A 24,337-nucleotide genomic window follows, 5' to 3' on the forward strand; every position below is an offset into this window, starting at 1 on the left:
TGCATCTTAAGTTAAAGTAAATGACTGATATAAATATACAGGTGCCAACACTTTTTAAACAGTTTGTGTAAAGATGAGAAGCATTCCAACAAGTGTTTGAAAAGCTAGCAATCTCATCATTCAACATGATGGCTATGCTTTGTTTACATAAAAGTATGTGGTCAGTGTATTCTTTGTCATGTGTTCAGAGCAGAATTGTAATGAAGGAACGGAACTTAAAACTTTGAAGCTATGCATTCATTTTTTTAAAATCCACGAGTTTATTGGGTGACTTTGAATCCATTACTCCCAGCATAACTCAAAGGAGAGGATTGTTGTAATAATAAAAGTGGGGTTATGTTTTATTGAAATAAGACTGTCCTTGTACTAGCAATTTAGTATTTGAAAATAGTTGCCACTTGAATCTAAATCCATAAAAATGACCTTTATGGCTGATAAGAGGCTTAGTGTTTGAGGACCCATCTTGAAATAAGAGTCAGTTGCTGAAAACATTGGTGTCTGCCAGTTGAGCAAATGTTGTATTTGCTCAACATGCATTATATCACACATATGCCATGACTTTTTACTTTGATCAAACAACATGATGTCATTACCTAAGTGCATCAGTTGTGTGATGACATCACTAGATACATTTTTGATGTCATTGTGGAATACTGTAGATGCCACTGGCTGAAAAGTATTTGCAACCCTGCCTTCTTGAAGCAGTGAATAAGCAAATCATTTACAAAACATCACAGCCTAGTAAAAAGTCAGCAACCTTAAACCCAGTGATTTAAATTTAGGACAAACCTGCTCAAATCCAACTGCTGAGGGACATTAGAAACCATTATAATGTGAAATGCAATTGCATAAAGTTTGTAATAGGTTTACTCTAATTTTAGCTCATTGAGTTACTGTTTTGTTTGAAGCTGCTCTTCAAACAAGCAAGCAAGACTAATTGAATGCACATTAGACACTAATGTACATATATCAATGTACGTACTTAATACCTAATTCAGAGCTTTCCAGAAATCCTATAATATCCATCTCAAAGATCAAGCTTGGTATGAATTATGGAGACTGAAGTTCAAGATATCTGGCTGACATACTGCATTGGTAGAGGCTGACCATCTAACTCAGGTAACCAGTGCACTCCAAATATTTTGGAATACAATTCCCCAAGTGTCCCGTCATTCCTTGGTTTGACTGGAGCTGATAAATATAAGGTGGAAGGGCACAAGGTTGCTTCCCTCACTGTTTTGAAATGACGGCCCTTCCTAACAGAATTGGGAATCTTTTTATGTGGCAGAAAAGTCAGTGAACATCACCCAATGACCCCAGGATACCATCAGAATATTTTAAAAACTTTATTTTAGTAATATAAGCATCTCATATTCACTCAAACAATCATTCAAATCTTACATACCAAAATACACTTTTTATCTCTGGCTAAGAAAGAGAGTAGGAAGGAGCTCTAGAGAGGGCCCTTTAGAAAATAAACCTTGATAGAAGAGGAAATATTTTCTTCCCTCAGGTGTTCCTCTGTACACTGGACTGATGGGCCACCTCAATATGTCATCATGTTGGCAGCTTTCAGTCAAATCAAATTGTTCTTTTCCATGACCAAGGGATTACAAGAGTCTTATTAGGGAAATGCTTGTCCAAATTCTCTTGTTTTTACAGGTAGTCCTCAACTTACAGCACTTCATTTAGTGACCGTTCAAAGTTACAACATCACTGAAAAAAGTGGCTTAGGACCATTTTTCACACTTATGGCCTCTGCTGCATTCCCCTGATCATGTGATCAAAATAGAGATGCTTGGCCACTGGTTCATATTTATGACCATTGCGGTGTCCTTTTGTGACTTTCTGACTAGCAAAATCAGTGGGGAAGCCAGATTCATTTAACCACCATATTAGTAACTTAATAACTGCAGTGATTCACTTAACAACTGTGACAGGAAGGGTCATAGGGAAAGCTTGAATTAATAAATGTCTCATTTAACAACATAAATTTTGGGCTCAATTATGGTCATAGGTCGAGGACTATCTGTATATATTGCCATGAAACATTTTGCACCTTGATTTAGCCTTACATATATTTTCTTTTCAGATTCCATCTCCAGCACAATTTATTAACCCTTTCTTGCCTGGCCAGTAACTCATTTTACAACCCGCTAAAATTATTAAATCCATTCTATCTTTATGAACTAACCACGAACTCTGTACGTTGCCTGGAATTTTTGCACAACAAACTTTCTGTTCTGGTGCTTTTCACAGCTCAATAACATACAGATGTTCAGATGTGACATTTTAGCTCGGCTGAAGCAAGGGGACAAATATCATGTAGAGTTCTGCCCAACTGTCCAAGGTTTAGAGGTTTGGACAGGAAGAAAATGGTGCCAGGGATGTTCTTGTCATAATAAAGTTTGTTTGGTTTGGATTTAGCAGTAGGATTTGTAAACTCAGCCAGTTGTTCCTTAATCATAAAATCTTGCTTAAAACAAGCATTAAGCATAACATCAGGGGTGAAATCCAGCAGGTTCTGACAGGTTCTGGAGAACCGGTAGCAGAAATTTTGAACAGTTTGGAGAACCGGCAAATACCACCTCTGGCTGGCCCCAGAGTGGGTAGGGAATGGGGATTTTGCAATGTCCTTCCCCCAGGAGTGGGGAGGGAATGGGGATTTTGCAATATCCTTCTCTTGGAGTGGGGAGGGAATGGAGATTTTGCAGTATTCTTTCCCTGCCATGCCCACCAAGCCACGCCCACATTACCGATAGTAAAAAAAATTGGATTTTACCACTGCATAACATATTATATGAACTCAGCCTATTTGACTGTTCCATATCTTATGCCACACCTCCATTTATTAATACATAGACCAATATGCTGCAACGGGCTGGGCTTCCATTAAATCAAAAACAAACTAATATTGGTATAATTGCAAGTTGAACCTTATCTGTGTCTCTTTGTCATCCATAAACTTGTTACACAATCATGGTTTATGGTACCAGCACAATTTTGGATGGTCTTATGACAAGCGATGGTGAAAAATAGTTGGCCAATTTGGGTGTCAACATGCCTGCAAACTTGTCCTAGGAGAGCGTGGAAAAAGAGACATGGCATCTGTGCCCCCAAGAGAAGAAGCTGTTCAAAGCCGTGGCCTCTCCTTTCGGCAAAATTTAATGTTTGAGCCATATCCAATCAAAACCCCCGATCGCATGTACTTTGCTTGTGAAATAATAAGAAAAAGCCTGAGAAAAAAAAAGCTTTTCCCGCAAGCCGTGGCTTGGTGGGGCCCATCGCATCTTTCCGTGAAGTGTTGCCCCTTTAAGGCCCCTAGAGGAGACGTCAAGAATGATCCGAGCCGGTTCCCAGTCAAACCGAGGCAAAGCTCAGCTACGAAGCCGCGAATCTCCAAGCTCAAGAGAGAGAAAGGGGGACTTGGTATTCCCACCCAGCCTCGGCTCTAATCGCCACCGTAAACAGGTGAGTGGGGGCTGACAGCTTTTTCCCCCTTCTTTCTTTTGGCGCATCTATTTCCCCCTTTCTCTTTCCTTCTCTCGTCTCCCGGCTCCTGTCTTTAATAAAGGGATGAAGCAATAAGCCCCCTATAAGCCTTCCCACGATTTTAGTGGACCTCGTCCCTTCCTTTTCTACCCTTCCCACTCCAACCCATTTCGCTCCCTCTCGGCTGGAGTGTCCCCTCGCTGTCGCCCTGGTTCTTCCTTTGCATTGTGTCACCTCGCCTCTAACCCTAAACAGAATCTCTTATCTTGAGATTTAGCTCTCGATGGAGATTTACGCCCTCCTTCCTCCCATTCCTCCTCCTTTCAGATCAGTTCACTCCAAAACCACGCGGATCCTTTCCGATCTGTCTTTTTAATTATTATTAATGGGCGGATTTGCCAGACTAGTATCGGATTCCCTCTTTCCTCTCCGCCTTTCGTTTAGCCTTGAGTAGCGTTGCGCGCATGAGGTCTTGGAGGCTTGTGTGGTTTCATTTTAAACTGTTCGCGGATTTAAAGTGTAGTACAGCTTGGAAGAGACCTGAAATGATGAATATAATAATTCCTCCGATTCCTGGTTGGAAAAAGAGGGGTGGAGATGTGTGTTATCCACATCATAGAGAATAGCTGGGTGTTCATGTGACGTATTTAACTATGGTTAATTGAGCCACGATGAACATAAGCCAGATTTCTGGGCTTTCATAACACACTGAATCACAAACAGATTAGATTAGACGATCAGCATTATTAAGGGTAGCCAGGGGTATGGCTTAGTTGGTGTATTGTGCAAAATGGCAATCATTGTTTCACTACGTGGGTTTATTTGTAGTGCGATCCACGATGTGAGTCTACTTTGAATTAAGTCTCAGTGGGAATTGCTTTCACAGGAATCGGCGTAATGCTTCCGCAGCTTGTTACTGGCATGATAATGATGATGATGATGATGATGATGATGATGATGATGATGATGATTCCTTTCAAATCCATCTGAAAGATGTTCTCTTTACTGGGGCATGAATGAATGAATGAATATTTTCTTTTTCCTGGACAAAAGTATTTATTTTTGTGTGGGGAAACCATAATATGCCTTTAAGCCACCCAATCTTCACCACTCCCTGGGTATTTTAAGGGTGGTCCTTTTCTTTAAATTGCTTTGCCTTATTTCATCATAGTGTGATGATAGACAAAATGGATGGCACATCTTCTCACATTATTCAACTCCCTAGGTCTTTGCCTTATTCCAGAATACGGCAACTGTGCAGTATTTTAGTGTTTTGCAGCAAATTAACACAAAATAGGTGGTGATCTGCATTTCTGAATTTGAGATGGATTACCTGTTTGGATAGCTAGGATACCTAATATAGCACACGCATCCAACTCTTGAGATTTAAAAAATGCTGGAAACCTGTTCAGACTTAATGAGAAAAAGAAATTACATTCTATGTTTCCTCTTTTCTTCCACTATATGTAGCTAGGAGTGTAAAATATGCTGGTTTTTTAAAAGAAAAGAAAAAAAGGAAAAGAAAAGAAAAAAGAAAAAGAAAGAAAGAAAAAGAGTGCTTAAAAATTAGGATATGTGTTCTTTTGCTTTGTCACTTATCTGGCTCACTCTCTCTTTCTTTACTCCTCTCCTTACAACAATCTTTTGAGGTAGGTTGAATTGAGAAAGTAGAACTGAAGTCACTTAATTAGATTCTTGGCTGAGTAAGTATTTGAACCATGGGCTTCTTCACCCAACACAAAACTTCAGGAGTAACCAAGCCCTTGGTCTCCAAGTATTTAATTTGCCTTCCCCTGATTCTTGGTCAATGACCATGCTGATTTTAAGAATCTATCACATCTGGAATGTGCAAAGTTCTCTACTTTGAAACTGTATTAAAGTGACTGCTGTTGGCTAATGATCAGTCACACACAAGACAAGCTGTGCTAAACTGTGATTAATTTTGCACCTTTTTTATTTTAGATTTTTAATCCTACATTTATTATTTTTATAAACAACTCAAGGCAGCTAACATTCCTAATACTCTCTCCTTCTATTTTCCAACAACAACCATGAGAGGTGCACTGGGCTGAGAGAGAAAGTGACTTGCTCAAATTACCCAGCCAGGTTTCATGCCTAAAGTGAACTAGAACTCCCAATCTCCTGGTTTCTAGCTGGATGCCTTGACCACCAACCTGGTAATTTGTCATTGTTAGATATAATGTAAGGGCCTAATCTCTCTTACATCATTGACATAGTCCATTTAATTCATTTTAGTTTCTGACATAAGTTTATAAATTTGAATGATATTTGAATGATATTCAGCCAGATGTGCTATGCCATGGACCATTCTGAACATTCTGTCACTAAATATTTATTCCAAATTGTTCTGATGGCAAAAAGATGAAAGTTGCACAGATTGTATTGTCAGAAAAAAAAGCAGATGACATTAACTCTGCAGATTCATTTTACATTTATTTGGCATAATAATAATAAAAAAATCCTGATTCACAAGCATGTGTAAAGTGTCTTTGGTTTGCAGCCAGCCCAACTTCCCCACCACAAGCCAGTATAATTACTCATGATTATTAAGGCTTAATTCACAATAGTTTATCTGTGTCAAATGCATCGTCCATGAATCCCCATTTTTGTGAGCATGAAAGATAGTAAAAAAAATGATTTATATTGTAAAATGTACACTTTTACATTATCCTATCCCCTAGTCTCAGATTTTTAGTTGCTACCATAGCTTTTGAGAATTTCTTTGTATGGGTTGGGAGGCGGGAGGGGGGAGGCAAGAGGATAAAAGCAATTTGATGTTTAAAATTCTGGTAGATAAGAGAGTATAGCTATACTTAGCATTCCTTTTCAGCATATGCAATTCCAGTTGTAGCCAAATTTTGAAACATACTTGAGATTTTATTTTCAAAATGGCCCTGAATGATCTGTATTTCCTCTTTTTTTAAAAAAAGAAGACTCTGTCTTCTATGTGTGTGTGTGTCTATAAAAATAGAAAGCTACTAACATTGCACTCCATGGAGGCGGAATGCACAGTGTATTACATAATATGAAATGTGATGATAGGCTGGCACACCGAAAAGATTAGTGGTCTGTTTGCCCCCACCCCACTTGTCACGTGAACTCATTTCTGCATAATGCACAAGTGTGTTGGTGCTGAGGTTGATAATTTTGAATGGATATGTCATAATGGTGTTGATTTCCTTGGACTACTGATTTGGGGCACACAAGATTAGTGGATGAATAGATTATGATGGTCTGTGTATGCATGAAAGATATAGAGGACTATTTTATGGAAGATTGATGCTTTCCTAAAAGCAACATGAGTGCAAGCTCAAATTCCTACCACAATCTTTCTGTCCCTTAAACATATTTATTACCCTCAGTCAACCAACCATGACTGCCCAAGGTGTTCATACTGTGAACAGCTGCTCTAAATGATCTCTCTTAATGATCCTTCTACCTGCTGTCAAATAGAGGGAAAAATCTATTGTTACTTATGCTATTTGCATACAACCTGTACAAGAGATGCATAAGGAAGTATGACCCCCCCCCACCCTCAAACAATTCTCGGTTTAAGATTTTTGGGTCCTGGCCTTAAGAATGATGATGGCCATGATTTTCCCTTCTAAATTGTTTAAAATAAAAACATCTTTTGGGCTCTAGATATAGCTTGCCTTGCATTCAGTGAGGATTTCTACAATCCCCTATAATCTCCTTCCACCACTCTTTCTCAAATAATTATTTTCAATCTTTTCCTGAGGACACTCAAAACAGCTTCAAGAGAAATAAAAACCTCACACACATGTTAAAATGGTTAAAAAACAATAATCATGCATCTTAAAAAGCATAGCTGACAAGGAAAATCTGAAGTTTTGTTTGTAGAAGAGCAAAGAGCAAGGATTAAGTCCAGCTACCAAGGAAATTATTTCTCTTTCCAACCTTTTCTTTTCTTCTTGAATGTTTTTCCAGTGACCTTTCTGAGCCAGATCATTTTATTTTATTTATACCCCATTGGGGATAGATTGTCATGGGAAAAAAATCTATGAGGTCACTGAAAACAACCTGATGGCACATAAACAATTTATATCCCACATTTCTAACAGGAATCTCATAAGCATTTCCCCCCTTCACTTTATAAAGTTTAATCATTTAAAGCACTTTCAAACAAAAACATTCCTATTTGTGAATATTCCATGTTCCACAAATATGAACCCAATATTTAACTGCCATTCTATGGTATGAATTCATTGAATTTGCCACTCAGATTTTTCCTCCATCTAAATTGGAACTGAGATTGGAAATTGGGATTCCATTCTGCCTAAGTCATACTCCAAAATTTAATGCCAAACTAGCTCAGAATTCCCTAAGATTTACTGCTGAATATTTTTGTTGTTGAAGCAATTCCATAAGAGTTGCTTACTTTGCAACCTTAAGGCTTATGTAGACTACAAGTGCAATATGCTATACGAAAACATTTTTATTGTGGCAGCAAAAACAAGGATTTGTTAAGATTCAAAATGCAGCAGGCAAATAGATATTCTAATCTTTACAGATTAGAACAAATATTCTAATCTTTACAGAATTTACTGAACTTTATTTTCCCTGCTTGCCATCCTCCTCCTCTTGTTTTTGAGATTTGTGTATCTCTAAAGCATCCCTAGATGATCCTTATACAGATGGGAAATATAATTTGTGTCCAACAGTTTTCTACCCTGGAATCTGTAGTTTCTGTTTGCCTGTATCCAAGATGTGAAAAAAATTAGATAATGTTGAAAGCCTAAAGACCAGTCCAGAATGCTATTAAATGATCATAAATCACACACTGCAAACATCTGAAATAAGAGTGTGAAATACCAAGAACTGATTGAGCCCTCAGTCCCATTTTATACTTTATAGATATATGTCTTGTTTTCACCCACTGGTTAACTTCTGTAATCTTGAGCATAGTTTTTACCCTCCAGTTCTCACCATTTTAATAATTTGGGGTGGGGAATTCTGCAGCATTCAATCTATCTCCTGCTAATCTTGCAAAAGACTGCCTTCAATTTTCCCTACTCTGAAAGGGAATGTAGTGGAATAAAATGGCAAGAGAAGCTGGGAATTTTGAAATTCTCTCTTCAGGGTCTGATTCTTGAAGAAGATTAAAAAAAGCAAGGCTAGGCATTTATTGGGTTTCTAAACAGCCTGGAGTCTAACCACCGAAGGATGCTTGTTAGAGGTGGTTTCTTTTTCTGCAAAAAAGAAATCCCATAAAATAAATATGGTAACCAAAGTAAAATAAATCTTGGTTTTATGTCCTTGCCTTGTCTCTTCACAATTTAGGCAGAGCTACCAAGAATTCTTATCTGAATCTGTGTTTTTTAAATTCTTTTATACAGTTTTATACAGATTCTTTTATACAGTTCAGTCTATACTTCCTGTAGGGAACGGCTGCATCTCGCCTCTTAATTAGGACTAACTCCATTCCTAATGTATTATTGATTGTCGAATTATTGATTAACTGCTGCTTGTGGGCATGTCAGTTCTCTGACTAATATTTTCCTCCTGTCAGCAGACCTGGCTGAGATTTCTCTTGTGAACAGTCAGTGAGGGTTGGGCTAATAATGGAGCACATTAGAGGAGATCAGCCCAGGAAATCATGCAAGGAATATTGGCTAAAACTTTAGAATTTATAAGAAAATCTATATTTTCTCACACATACAGTAGCTGGTTCATTTTCACCATACCTAGGGATGCATCAACTCATGAGTTGCACCTCTAGGTCTTAGAAAAAGAGACAATTGCTGAAAAGATATTAATATTCAGTGTAATTTGGTATTAAGCTTTGGGAAATTTTGGTTCAAATCCCCATTTAGCTGTAAGTTCACTGGATGATTTGAACCAGTTGTTCTCGGTCAATCTTCACCGTCTCCCAGTACTATTGGAGGAAAAAAATAGATCAGATCTATTGTTTGGAAGAAAAGATAAATAATAATAATTTACGTCTTCTTGCAATATTTTTCCTAGTGTCTGGGAGTGTGATGGTCTGTGGGAATGGTCTTGGGAGACAGGAGGGAGAGCTGCATACTGGATGACCAGCATGTAAAAAGTGTCTCAGTTCACCCAAAGGGAGGATGGTGTGGGAAACATTTCAGAAGGGATTCTTCCTAGTTTTCTGGACTGTAAAAGCAAAGGAAAGGAAAGGGGGGGGGAAAGAGAAATACTTTCAGTCTTGTAAAATTCTGTTAATGTAACTTAACAATAAAGAAAGAGATAGTATTCCTGATTGTGCTTCTTGTCTGGATAACCTCATGGGTTATTGGTAACATCAATCTTGCAGGAGAAAGAAGCAGTTTGATTGCTTTGGGAAAATTCAACCAGTTCATCAGTCCTTTTGGGAAAATATATTTTTAGTTCTTTGGCAATGACCCTTACAGGAAACTAGGCACAAAATGAGCAACCTTTCAATCCAGCTGGAAGGATTTGCCTCTAAGAGCTGACATCCCAACTTCATTGTATTCCACTGCAGCTGTAATTTTTAAGGTCCAGTAAGAACCAAGACTTCCTTTTTTCTGTCTAGCCTCTATCTAGTGCAATAAATACTTATACACAGGAGAAAGAAAGATTTGGTTTTTATACTAGAACTTAAAACTTCAGCTGTAGGGGAATACAATGAAGTTGGGATGAAAACTCTGTTGAAAATGATGAGACTTATTCCTAAATTGAATAGAATAATATTACACTGTTTATAGTTGGACTATATAAAGTGATAAAGTTTAATAACCTTTTCAGAATATTGATATTTTTGTTATCATGACAGATAATAAAACTGTTGATTGATGGATTACATACTGTTGAGTCATCGCTGGCTATTGGGGGCGAGTTATTGGCCCCCACGGAGAGGGCTCACAACTTGGGTGTCCTCCTGGATGCACAGCTGTCTTTTGAAGGGCATATGACGGCCATGGCCAGGGGGGCTTTTCATCAGGTTCGCCTGATTCACCAGTTGCGTCCCTTTCTGGATCGGGACTCCTTATGCACAGTCACTCAGCACTTGTCACTTCCCGCCTGGACTACTGCAATGCTCTCTACATGGGGCTCCCCTTGAGGTGCACCCGGAGGCTCCAGCTGGTGCAGAATGTGGCTGCGCAGGGGATTATGGGAGCGAGAGGGCGCTCCATGTGACACCTCTCCTGCGTGAGCTGCATTGGCTCCCAGTGGACTTCCGGGTGCGCTTCAAGGTACTGGTTACCACCTTTAAAGCGCTCCATGGCATCGGACCTGGGTATTTGCGGGACCGCCTTCTGCCGCCAATAGCCTCCCACCGGCCAGTACGCTCCCACAGAGAGGGACTCCTCAGGGTGCCGTCAGCTAGGCAGTGTCGGCTGGCGACCCCCAGGGGGAGGGCCTTCTCTGTGGTAGCACCTGCCCTCTGGAACGATTTGCCCCCAGAGATACGGAGGATATCACATCTCCGGGCTTTTCGCCATGCCCTAAAAACTTTTCTCTTCCATCAAGCAGGGCTGGCGTGAAACACCCCCCCCCCATTTTTGAGATATTAGATTTTTAATTGTTTAATGAGTTTTAGTCGTAAGGTTCTTAAATTTTTGGCCAAAGGGTATAATTCTTTTAAATTTTTAAATTTTGTATTGGATGCTTTTTACTTGGCTGTGCACCGCCCTGAGTCCACTAGGAGAAGGGCGGTATACAAATTTAAATAAAATAAATAAAATAAAAAAAATTTCATTTCTGCATGATGATTTATCCCTGTTATTTCAAGACTCCCAATAGGATACTTATTGCCAGTATAACTGAGTCCTTGCTGCTGATCATCCACTTCTTCTGCTTCATTGCACCTTTCCTAGTGCTACAGCTTTATTTAGGGAACTAGGTCTTTGCATAATAGATTGAAATAGGATAATTTGAACTTGGTTATTTATATCTGGGGTGGCAATGCTAAGTTGATTTATTTGATGATCCATTGGCATGTTTTCTTGGCTGTCTATAGTATCCTCAGGAGACTTCTCCAAGCCAAAGTTCAAAGGCATCAATACTCTTACTATCCTACTTCTTTAAATTCCAACTTTTGCTTCCATAGAGTGTCACAGCATGATTGTAATTAGATGCAGTGCTGCATCTGAATATCTTTTCTAAGGCCTTCATAGTTGCTCTACCAAGTGCTAGTATATGGTGTATTTCTTGATTGCTTAATCCTTTACTATTGATAGCTGATCCTTAAAAGCTACTTTGCCATTTCTGAGGCTGCTGGTTCTGTTTGTTGTCATTAGTTGGTCTTCTTTATATTTAATTTTAGTCCCATTTTTTTCCTACTATGTTCTTTTACTAGTATTGGGGCTTGCTAATGCTTTGCATTTTGCATATGTTGTATACTATTGTATATGTCATCAACACAGGGATGCGGTGGCTCAGTGGCTAAGATGCTGAGCTTGTTGATCGAAAGATCAGCAGTTCAGTGGTTCGACTCCCTAGTGCCACATAACAGGGTGAGCTCCCATTACTTGTCCCAGCTCTGCCAACCTAGCAGTTTGAAAGCATGTAAAAAATGCAAGTAGAAAAATAGGGATCACCTTTAGTGGGAAGGTAACAGTGTTCCGTGCGCCTTTGGCATTTAATCATGCCAGTCACGTGACCACAGAGACGTCTTCGGACAGCACTAGCTCTTTGGCTTTGAAACGGAGATGAGCACTGCCCCCTAGAGTCGGGAACGACTAACACGTATGTGCGAGCGGAACCTTTACCTTTATATGTCATCAACACAGTGTTTCTTTCTCCAATTTTAAAGCATGCTTATTATTTCCAATTATGCAGATAGTCCTCTACATATGAACATAAAGGAGCCTGCCCATTATGTTATTGTAATGGTCATAAAATAGGTCAATCATGAAACTGACTAAATTTTATGACCTCTTTTTGTGAACAAGCAATTGTAAAATGACCATGGCAAATGTTGCACAAATGCTGCAGTTGTTAAGCAAACCAATAGTCCATTATAGGTATGGTTTTGTCAAAAACTGAAATGCTGCAAATAACCATCAGTGCCACCATATTGATGTGTACCTGAAGTTGGGTGACATAACCACAGAGTGGATCTGATCTTCAGACACAGATTTTAAGTCCCCGTTTTTGAGTTGATTGTAACTTCAAATGGTTGCTGTATAATCTTTCAGCATCCACCTGCAAAGAAATGTCAGCATACAGTTCAGTACACGTATGTGAACAATAAACTATATTATCTGTATTATTAAAGTCAGAATGTTTTGTATTTTTTTCAGTAAGAATTTAAGAGAAATTGCATTTTTAAAATATATTGGCCCCAAAGAATGTGAGATTAGTTAAAAATTGTGGGAAAAGCAAAACAAATGAGATACAAGCCCCACTTTGAATCTCTATGTGTTTTTTCCACTGTTGCGATGTTTAATTATGGTTGGCAATTTTCTTTTCTTGAATGTAGTCTTCATTGTTCACAGCTGCACACTTGTTTAGTTCTTTTACTGTCGGAAACAACTCCACAAATTTGAATAGGGCAGATGGTAGATTACTTCATTTAGGTGGGCTTTTGATAAAACTTGCTAGAATTTGCATATTCTTCATAACTGCGATGGGAAATTTTCAGATTTTAAAAAATTTGAATGTAGGAGAAAGTAAAACTGGCAGAAGATATACTCCTTGACAACTTAGCTCTTCTTCTTATTCCTCTCTTTATTACCTAAAGAATAAAATGCAAAAAAATAAAATAAAAAATCACCTAGTTAAGACCATGTCTGTTATTTATAAATAATTTCTGAACTTGATACTGGTTTCAAAATTAAGTAGGTGTATGCTACTGTAGGCAATGGGATAAATCTTTGCAATCATCTTTTGAAAAGGTGTTCAATTTCTTCTCTTTCTGCAGGATCGCCACAGGTGCTCATTAGAAGAAGAATTAACTATTTGTAATTCTATCACTGAGAAGACTTCTCTAGTTATCGAAATGCCTGTTGCTTCAACCAACTCTGAGACAGGTAAGAACTTATTCCTATCTCTGATTCATATTTTTCCAACCTGGTATTCTCCAGAAATCTAGAGCTAAATCTAAAACAAATCTGGAGGGCATCAAGTTGATTGTTGCACTTTCTATGAGATAAAGCAAGGATTTGTAAGGGTTTTATACTGCTCCCATAATTTATTGCCAGTATCAACTGGATTTACAGGAGTTCACGTTGGAATTTGCCATAAAACTACAATGTTCCTAATCCTTAGCAAGTTAATTGAGTTACCCCATTTTCTGCAGTTGCCAAAATTCTGAATCACAGACTAACCCAAATTAGGCATACTTTGGTTGTGTCAATGAACTAGTCACAAACTATTTTATTTCCAACACCCATTGATATTCTCTGGTTAGTAACCATAATAAAGATATGTATAAACTAATAAACTAAAGATAAAACTAATCAGATTGACTGGGTTCAGCTAAAAAGTAATCAAATTTAACAGATTGTACAAATGGAGCTGCTAGGTCTTTGACCTGGATAACTGAGTTGTATAAACCCAGCTCTTCTGCTTTTACATTTTGCATTAAGGTTTTGCTCTCTCTCTCTCTCTCAGTTAGTCTTTTTCATCTGGTGGAGGCAGCCAGCTCTAGAAGTCACTAGATATTTTCACTTACAATTCCCAATAGTTCCAGGGATTAAAGATTATGGATATGTTCCTATACATACTAGAGAAGACACACAAGATGGTAAGCCCAGTCTGTTGCTTTTTAACTAAGACTAGGGGAGATTTGGCCTTAAATGAAGCCCAAGCAATAGTAGAAGACAGTGGGCTGCAGAGACTAAGGTTTTTGACTAGAAGGGAGGGAGACCCTTCAAGTCTACCCTTTGTCATTGAAAGATTTGAGGTCTCTGTCAGCATCTCGTAAATTTGTTGGCTGTGGAGATACAATGATCTCTATATAAACTACTTTCAGAGAGAATATTAACAAACAAATAGTTCTCTGTAATATTGGATCCACAATTAGTTATGCAAACAATCTATGTCTAGATAAACAGAGTGCTGATAAAATTTAGTAGTGGGCTCAGCTTTCCCTGGATTTGCTGCAACATTTCATTGTTGACTGTTTTATTCTTTGGATCAGAGGCATATTGTTTTATCTCTTCAAGAGATCATATTTCGTCCTCTGATTCTTAATTGCTGCATTGTATGGGTAGAAATATTGTTGATTTTTCAGCATATATCTGTTTAATCTCAATCCATTGTCACATGGACACATGCTCAGCCTTGTCATGACATTGTGCCCCTTGTTCACACACAAGCAAAGAGCTTCTTTTTTATTATAGGATAATAATTTGAACATCCCATTAGTTAGAATTCAGCCAAGACATCATAATCCAATGCAAACAACTGTTTCCTGCATTTGAGGAGACTCTTTTACGTCCAGAAACTTAAAATGAGTTTGAGATGGAATGGAAACCCAATAAGCCTTCAACTTGTCTCTGTACATTCTCAATGATTATTTTGGAATTAGGTTATTGTCTATTAGTTTTAAGCCTGGAACAAGATTTGTCTATTAAAGAAATATTTCTTTGTCCTTCAGGGATAGGCAGGTTTTTTTTTCCAGATAGTAATAATTAAATCTACATTTCAGCATTCTAAAAAGAATCAGCAATATAACCCCAATTCAGATGCCCCTTGCAGAAACCAGAGGAAGTTTTACAAATTTTTTTTGAAGAGGTAATCAAGCCACTTTCTAAAAACGATAAATTGGTTGAAGTGGGTTGGCTTTGCATCTTCTGAAGTAAAATTCAATACTGAAAATACTCTCTCCATAAAAACAGTTCCTGATTTACTACTGATTTTTGAAGAGGAAGAAAATATAGAGGGTTAGACTCAAAAGCCAAAGTGATCCTTTCCAGATTTATAATTCTGTGAAATTGCTAGTGTTAGTGGTAGTAGTGTTTGCGATTGCAAAAAATAGACCTGCCAGTTGCTTTACTTAACTTGAGAAGGCATCTGAGGAATTTCTGAATTTTTTAAAACCAGGGTAGGGAACAGGATACCAATAAGTTTCAACATATGGCATTAGGGAATGCATGAAATAAAAAATGATGTTTTGTTTTAAATCTGGAACAAATGCATCATGTTTTGGAAGGTTTGTCAAAGTATACTGGATAGGCAGCAGATTGGCAGAATCTCTTGGCTGTTCCAGGTTTTGCCTGAAACAAATCCTGGAGAGTCTTAAAAAGTGATTGGACCTTGTCCTTTTCTTCCATGCTCGGCTACTTGGTTTGAATATTAGCCAGCCTGCGCATCTTCCCAGTGCCTTGCGTGTCCTATTTCTCTTTAACCCTTGCCATTTCCAGTGACATTGGCTTTTAATGCAACCTAGAGATACTCCTCAACTTTCAACCGGTTGCTTAATGACCACTCAAAGTTACGTCAGAACCTTCAAAAGATATGAGCCAGTTCTGATATCCCACTCATGACCATGTGACAGCATTTTGGCCACTTGGCAACCAGCCTGCATTTACAGCTGTTTGAACACACTGCAGTCACATGACCCTGATTTACAAAGTTTTTGCCGAAAGCCAATGTTTATTTTCAGTTTTCAGCAAAAACCAAAAACTAAAAAACTCAATAGCAAATTATGGGTTTTCTTAACAAGCATGGCATTCACTTAACATTTGGCATCCCACTTTAGGACTGTCATGACTTATGACAGTAATGGGCAGGCTCCATTACAGTTGTAAGTTGAGGACTATCTATATCCAATTAATACTCCCATACCTAGCTAATTTGTCCCCTGCATCAAGGATAGGCACACAAACACCTAACAGAATGAACTAGCAATTTAGGTTGTCAAGACTGGACATGTGTAGATTTCCCTGACATTGTATGGCATTCAATCAATCAATCAATCAATCAATTGGCATGGCAATCAGTGCCTTTGGCTTTTTCCTGCCTAATTCAGAAATACATCTTCCAGAGCCCACATGATTTGGTCTAGGTCAAGGGTCCCCAAACTATGGCCTGTGGGCCACATGCGGCTCACTGAAGCCATTAATCTGGCCCGTGCAGAACCATGAGGCTGCCCCACCCACATCGTCCCGCCCACCTTTCAGTCGAGTGCAGGACTTACCTTTGTGAGTCCCATGGGCTGGAACTGAAAGGTAAGGCCAACAATTTTGGCCTGCAGAAATGTTCTGGGGGTGGGGGAGGTGAAAAACGGGGGCACACAGATGTCTGGGGGTGGGGGAGGTGAAAAACGGGGGCATACAGATGTCCTAGGAGGCCATTTTTGGCCCTTTTTGGCCTGCAGAGATGTTCTGGAGGTGGGAGAGGTGAAAAACAGAGTGCATGGATGCCCCACCTCCGGAAGATAGATAAAGAGAGAGAGACAGAGAGAGACAGAGAGGGACAGAGGGAGGGAGAGAGAGACAGAAAGAGAGAGAGAAAGAGAAGGAGAGGAGAGAGAGGGACAGAAAGAGAGAGACAGAAAGAAAGAGAGAGAGAGTGGGAGAGAGAAAGAAGAGACACACATAGAGAGAGAGACTTCTCAAGTTTCTTGGGGCTGAGAAGAATTGCTGCAAAGCTGAGTTTCCTGAAGTGGACCACTAGATTCCTAAACAACTGAAAAAACAATCTAGTAAAAAGAAAAGACAGTCAAAGGAGCAACATGCAAATGAAAGCAAATAAAACACCCCCAGGAGCAAAATAAATTAAAGTTTAATTTGTGTGCATTGTTTAATGAACTGTTAAATTGACCATGACCACTTAGTCATATGACCACCTAGCCACACCCACCCAGTCACATGACCACCTAGCCATGCCCAGCCAGCTAGTCCAGTCCCCCCAACAGTCTGAGGGACCGTGAATTGGCCCCCTGTTTAAAACGTTCGAGGACCCTTTTCTAGGTGGTCCAAATTTACATGTTTCAACTGGTGGTAACCAAAGCCTTGGAAATTTCTCAGTGAAATTTGATGAAAACTCAAAAGAAAGTGAAACCACCAAGCTGTGGCCTGCTCTGGAGGTTGCAGTAGAGCTCTAAGAATTCTCATGGAAACTAATCTGAAATTCCTGTTCTAATGTACAGATTGGAACTTTTCCACCCACACTTTCCAAATGTTCTAGTATGTTTCTTGACTAAAAAAACACAACCCCAAAATTCTGTCAGTCCATCATTGGAGAAAAACCACAAAAATATAGTAAGGAAGACTCTTCACGCAGATTTTACGAAAGTCACAGAGAGTTATAGAACTAGGACAAAACAGATTTACTTATGATTCTGCAAAAATGGATTGACTAATTCAATTGTGTTCTATGCATTAAATTATAGAAAATAAATTAATAATAATGGATGAAAGCAACATAATAATAAAAGAAATACAAGTGTCAAAATTCAATATGCTTCAATTAAACCAAAGGGTTAGATAAAAACAACTATAAAGTCCATATGTTGTTTTAAAAAAAGAGGACAAAGATAGGAAAAAAATGTGAAGTTATAAATTATTACATATATTTTATAAAAGTCTATTTTTATTTAACTGGATGAGTTGCTTCTCATATACTATAATAGCAATAGCACTTAGACTTATATAGTGCTTCACAAAGCAGTTTACAAAGTCAGCATATTTCCCCCAACAATCTGGGTCCTCAAATAAATCAAAGAAACAGGATCAGACTGCTTAGAAAATCCTCTTTTGTTGAATCACAGGGAATCAGGTGACACCTAAACTTAGTAGCTTAGTTATTATTATCATTACTATCTTTTTAAGAGTTCTTATTAGCTTTCAGACATTGAGTAGGGATACATGTTAAACATCTATGTTGCCTATTAGGAAGGATTGGTCCTTTTAATGATGTTTGTTTGGTTTATTGATTTTTGTGCCATCAAGTTGTTTTCTTCCTATCCCGCTTCTTTGAAATCCATAGGGAGTATCATAGCTTGCACAATACTGATTTTTTAAGGTATGTTGCATAATACTTTTGTTAAAAGCAATTGGCTTCATTAGTCTGACAATATGCAACTGTGTGTGGCAAAGATAATTAGCGCTTATTTCAATAACACTCTTGATTACTGTCTTTTCCCTCAGGTGTCTTGCAGGATCTGAGCGTGTGCATGCATTTGCTCTGAGCAATGCAGTACCCATTAGCCATACATATAAATAAAAGCTCTAATGTTGCAATTCATTTTCCATGTACGTACCAAGAGGAAATGTATGCCAACTGCAACCATTTTAAAATTACATTGTGTAAGAGACTGGGCATGATTAGGTATTGAATTAATAACACATTAACATACCCTTAAGAAAACATATTATATCGTAGAGTGAATAGATTTATAGAATTGTATTTTGGAGGTCCCTGTATCTACCTTCTGCTTAGGACTTTCTAAGTTTGACTTAAAAATCTGTCAACAAAGGTTTTCAATTTGGGCCTTATGTTTATTTATGAAATATTTGGAGATGAACTAAGGAATCTGCATTCTAAGAACCATAATGTGAGGTCAGCTCATTTTACAATCACTCCAAATTTGGACTGTGATCCTATTTAGCCCAAATATGATTTGATTTGACTGAGGAAATAAGTTAGATCTGTGAGGAAAGTTTCATAGTTACATTACTGAGTTTAATTTCAAGATACGTTTTGAATATTGTAAGAGAAGGGACATGCTGTACCTTAGTTGAAAAAGGAGGATTATTTCAACTTTAACCTAAATTTATTCAGAACTTTGAGTGTAACTGAATAACCAAGTTTGTACAACATGCTAAAATGGGGTTGAGTGGTTTATAGTTCAGGATATTGTAAAAAATTCAGCTATCGTCACCGCATCTGTGAACCATAGCGACATGTTAAATAAAAATAATGACTTCTTTGACGTTAGCATTGTATAGAAGCAGGGTGATTTAGAGGTGGTTGTTTTCTTTCTTTTTTTTTCTTGTGTGTCAGTTTTAGTGTTTTTCATGAGTCATCTATTGTGGGAGCAAATGTTCACTTGTGTAATATGTAATCTAGTTTTATATCTACTCAGAAATATGCAGCAGAAGAAAAGTGGCTGTGTGTAAGAGTGACACTTTGAATATCCCCACTATCAGACATACTGAGCCTTGGTGGTGCAGTGGTTAGAGTGCAGTACTGCAGGTTACTTCTGCTGACTGCCGGCTGACTGCAGTTTGGCAGTTCAAATCTCACCAGGCTCAAGGTTGACTCAGCCTCCCATCCTTCTGAGGTGCGTAAAATAAGGACCCACATTGTTGGGGGCAATATGCTGACTCTGTAAACCACTTAGAGAGGGCAGTAAAGCACTGTAAAGTGGTATCTAAGTCTAAGTGCTATTGCTATTCAAAGTAGTTACCTATCCCTGAACAGTTTCTGCTGCTATTTTATCTATGAAATCATTGTAGATCATCTTAAATTTGACAATGAAAACTGTCTTCAAAAGTGTGGCTTCAACTGTCACATTCCTGCATGTGGTTTGTTTGGCTGTTCCTTCATTTGATATGTCCCCATCTCAAATTCATAACTCTGCGCTAACAACATCATTCTTGGCTTTCATTCAATTGTGTCCAATCCTCAGAGATTGCCCGAGTCTTGCAGTTTTCTTCTCAAGGTTTTTCAGAAGTGCTTTGCCATTGCTTCTTTTTTAGAGCTGAGAGAAAGTGACTAGTCCAAGGTTACCCAAATTGTTTGGGCAGGCAGGACACAATGTATAACCACTATATCAAACAGTTCACTAACAATAATTAAAAACCATATTTAAAAAAAAATCATGAAACAATATAAAACCCATACAAATATAAACAGCAGCCAAGGTATGAAAAACAACAGCAGTAATAAATACAGCCACTGCATTGGTCTATCACACCTTCAGACCCCAAGCCTGATTACACCACTCATTTAAATTTTAAGTCTAAAATCCTAGTGATGCTGTGCAGGATCACTAGGATTGCCATCATTGATGTGGATACAAGCATGAAAGTGTTGGAAAATATGTCTGAAATAAGAATTACAAAACTAAGAATAAAGTTTGTGTGCTAGGTTCTGTATTTACAAAGTGAATGCATATATGGCCGCAGCTGCTATTTTTCAAGTTGGATAGTCTGTTTTTATCTTTCCCCTTTAAGAAGTCTGCACATCTTAAAGTTGTTGAGGTTAGGAGACACTGCCCTAAAATATTGTTACCTTGCATTATTAAAGTCTTCATTCAGATTCAGCTTTTCCTATCTGGGAAGGAAAAAAAAATGCATATCTCAACTCTAATGCACATACAGCTAAATGCTGAGACACCAATTTATATGTGAAGAGCTCTTTCATATGCTGGTGTATCTCATTAAAAATATTTGAAGATAAGACATGCCTTTTCCAATCTGGTAACTCAAGTGTTGCTGAGAATTGAAGTTGATGTCCAGAAATCTGAAGGGTGAGAAAAAAGTTGTAAAGCATGGTTATGCTGGCTAGAGATGATAAAAATTTATCCAGTACCTCTGAAAATATTAGGCATAATGCTCCATTTATTTTCCCAAGCTTCCCTCCAGGGGTGGGTTTACTACTGGTTCGCAATGGGAGTATGCATATAAGCTTCTGCGCATGGGCAGATCGTCCATGATGATGTCTGGGTGGGTGTATGGAGCCTCCCACTGCCATTACTTTATTCACAAGAACAGGACCGAAGCGGGAGCAACCGGCCACTGCTTCCCTCTCATCTATTTATTTTATTTATTTATTATTTATTTATTATTCGAATTTCTATACCGCCCTTCTCCTTTCGGACTCAGGGCGGTGAACAGCCAAAATAAAAACATTTATACATAAATACGATTAAAAATAGATTTAAAATAATTAAATTTGGCCCATAGTTTAAAATTTATCAATTTAAAATCCATATCAAAATTTAAAACCAACCATAAAATCATAAAATCAAGAGAGACCGGCTAACTGAAAGAGATGAGTTTTTAGGGCCCGACGAAAGGTCCGGAGGTCGGAGATCACTCGTATCTCTGGGGGTAGATTGTTCCAAAGGGTAGGTGCCACCACAGAGAAGGCTCTCCTCCTGGGGGTCGCCAGCCGGCATTGTCTAGCCGACGGCACCCTGAGGAGGCCCTCTCTGTGGGAGCGAACTGGCCGGTGGGAGGCAATTGGTGGCAGAAGGCGGTCCCGTAAGTACCCCGGCCCTAAGCCATGGAGCGCTTTAAAGGTGGTCACCAACACCTTGAAGCGCACCCGGAAGTCCACCGGAAGCCAATGCAGCTCGCGCAGGAGAGGAGTCACATGGGAGCGCCCAGTCGCTCCCATAATCCCCCGCGCGGCCGCATTCTGCACCAGTTGGAGCCTCCAGGTGCACCCCAAGGGGAGCCCCATGTAGAGAGCGTTACAATAGTCCAGACGAGAAGTGACGAGTGCTTGAGTGACTGTGCGTAGGGAGTCCCGATCCAGAAAGGGGCGCAACTGGCGTATCAGGCGAACCTGATAAAAAGCCCCCCTGGCCACGGCCGTCAGATGCCCTTCTAAGGACAGCCGTGCATCCAGGAGGACGCCCAAGTTGCGGGCCCTTTCCGTGGGGGCCAATGATTCACCCCCAATAACCAGCGATGGCGTCAGCTGGCTATACCGGGACGCCGGCAGCCACAGCCACTCGGTCTTGGAAGGGTTGAGTCGGAGCCTGTTTCTCCCCATCCAGACCCGCACGGCCTCCAGGCACTGGGACATCACTTCCAAGGCATTGTTGGGATGGTCTGGGGTGGAGATGTACAGCTGAGTATCATCAGCGTCTATTTTCCCTATGCTGTGTTTTTTTCTTCTGATAGACACCCTTATAAACAATATGTCCTATATTACAAGTACATAGTTTTTTTCTTTGAAGGGCACCTTTAAAGACTTCTTCAGGTGCTGAATTTGAACTCTTAAAAGTCCTAGACAGAGTGGTCATTGATTGGCTAGTAATTAGGTGAAATGTTAGTGTAATAGTTTTTTATGTGAATAGTTTTTATCCCAGAGCTATAATTGCACTCAACAATGAACTAAAGGGCCACCATCAGTGAGCTATTGGACAGCATTACTTGGTCTGTTGTGTGGATGTTTGGGTGGTTTGGGGGGGGGGGAATTTGTGGTGGGTGGGTGGGTGTTTGGGGATTGTTATGTGTGTTGGACCTGGTCTTTGGGTGTTAAATGAATTTTGTTGTATGGGTATACTGTGTATACACCTACAATGATGATAAAGTTATTATTATTATTTATTTAATACATTAAAGGAGCACCAAGTTAAAGAGAATAGGAAGCTTTCAAACTTGCAAAATGCAAAAGAAAATAATGCATACCACAGGTCAATATTTTTCAATGTTGACAACATTAAGGTGTGTTGTGGACTTCATCTCCCAGAATTTCCCAGCAAGCATGCTGAGTTGAAATTCGGACACCTTAAAGTTACCAACACTGAGAAACACTGCCCTAGATTGTGCAGTGGTGGGGGTTCCTTAAAGGATGCTGTTTTACCTTACAAATAGTAAAAGATAGGTTCATCTGTGTTTAAATACCTCATTCCATCTGTACAGAAGTACCAGTATATTGTATCTAGAAGTGTATATGTTGGAACTGCTGAAATTTTCATCAGGCAACAAGGTAGATGGAAGACTATGCCCAAGAATTCAGTCAGTAAATGTCAGTTGGCATGAAATATTTCTGGGACAAGCCTTTTCTAAGTATACTGGATCATTTTAACTCCAGTTTCTCTCTTTGCAAACAACAACAACAACAAAAAAGACAAAAAAAACAACAACAACAACCCTTGTCAACTACTCTGAAAAATAGTAAAATTATATCAGTTGTAGTAAACAGTTTTGACAATATTTAATAAATGTTTGCTTTATCTATCCTGGTTTAGTATAACCTTAGATGCAAATCTTTTCTCCCGTTGCCACAGAAACGAAGATGTAATAGGGTGAGTGCTGGAGAAAGAGGGACCAGCATCTTAGCAGCTAACACTTTTCAGTGTTAAAATATTGAATCAAGCGGTGCTCAGACAGGAAGCAGCTGAGAATGCTTTCTTAATGCCTTTATTGCACACTAAAAGAAATTACTGTCACATTTCAAGAAAAAGGCTTGCTAGTATTATTTTCATGGAACTTCACATTACTGTTGAACTGTCTCCTTAGTTATTTCAGAGTGTCAATTGCCTGCTTAGGATCTTGAAAGGAAGGTAGAGAACACAAAACAAGGGCAGTTATTACTGGTTTTGAATAATTTTGTTGCCTGCTACAGTACACTTAATTTGACACCTACATATCAGGCACAGCACTCCTAAATTGTTGGATAATGGTCCCCTGTCATGAAAGGACTATAGATCAGATGTATAGTAGATGTTTTGAATGCAGAGACTCAAATCCAATGTTTTGCTTTCCTAATTAAAAGGATGAAATAGCAGGTGATCAGAAAATCCTTTGCCGAGCTGTGCTAAGAGTTATGATTCAGCAGATGTTGAGGGCCACTTGTTTTTCACTTCTAAAGTACAATATATTATGCTAGATAAACTGAAAGTCTAATTATGTACAAGGTAACTTCCTATATTCTCTCCTTTAATATAAGCCACTTGATCAATTATCACTTCTTCTATTTTGGCAAGATAGGCTGTGATCCTATGAAGAGGTAAGTTGATGTAGCTGAGGAAGGTATTGTATAGGGTGATGTGGAAAATTATTGAATTTACCCTTGAAAATGAAAGTTTGATTGAGGCAGGTCAAGTTTGATTTGAGATAAAACAGAGGCTGACCCAAGGAGAACCTTTAGTTAAAGGTGCATTTTTCCTTCTTTCCTCCTTCATGCCACTTCAATGTCTGTCAACAAATGACTTCTCTTGAACAATTGATGTGGAATATCA

General features: G+C 38.8%; 1 protein-coding gene across 8 annotated transcripts in view; it reads left to right on the forward strand.

The window, feature by feature from the left end:
- The first annotated feature begins 3,361 nt into the window (after nt 1–3,361).
- MPP2 (MAGUK p55 scaffold protein 2) overlaps nt 3,362–24,337 on the forward strand; it is a 71,834-nt gene continuing 50,858 nt past the window's right edge. For 6 of the 8 annotated variants that reach the window (XM_034415437.3, XM_087893958.1, XM_034415436.3 and 3 more), the window contains exons 1-2: nt 3,369–3,471; nt 13,385–13,493. In XM_034415437.3, coding sequence (XP_034271328.1) covers nt 13,463–13,493 — 31 coding nt within the window. In that variant the 5' untranslated portion in view covers nt 3,369–3,471; nt 13,385–13,462. Of the gene's footprint in view, nt 3,472–13,384; nt 13,494–24,337 lie in introns of all 8 variants that reach the window. The other 2 variants (XM_034415434.3, XM_087893957.1) reach the window with 2 other exon arrangements.

Source organism: Pantherophis guttatus, chromosome 4 (assembly GCF_059756535.1).
Source record: "Pantherophis guttatus breed Tessera chromosome 4, ASM5975653v1, whole genome shotgun sequence".
Lineage (NCBI taxonomy): Eukaryota > Metazoa > Chordata > Lepidosauria > Squamata > Colubridae > Pantherophis > Pantherophis guttatus.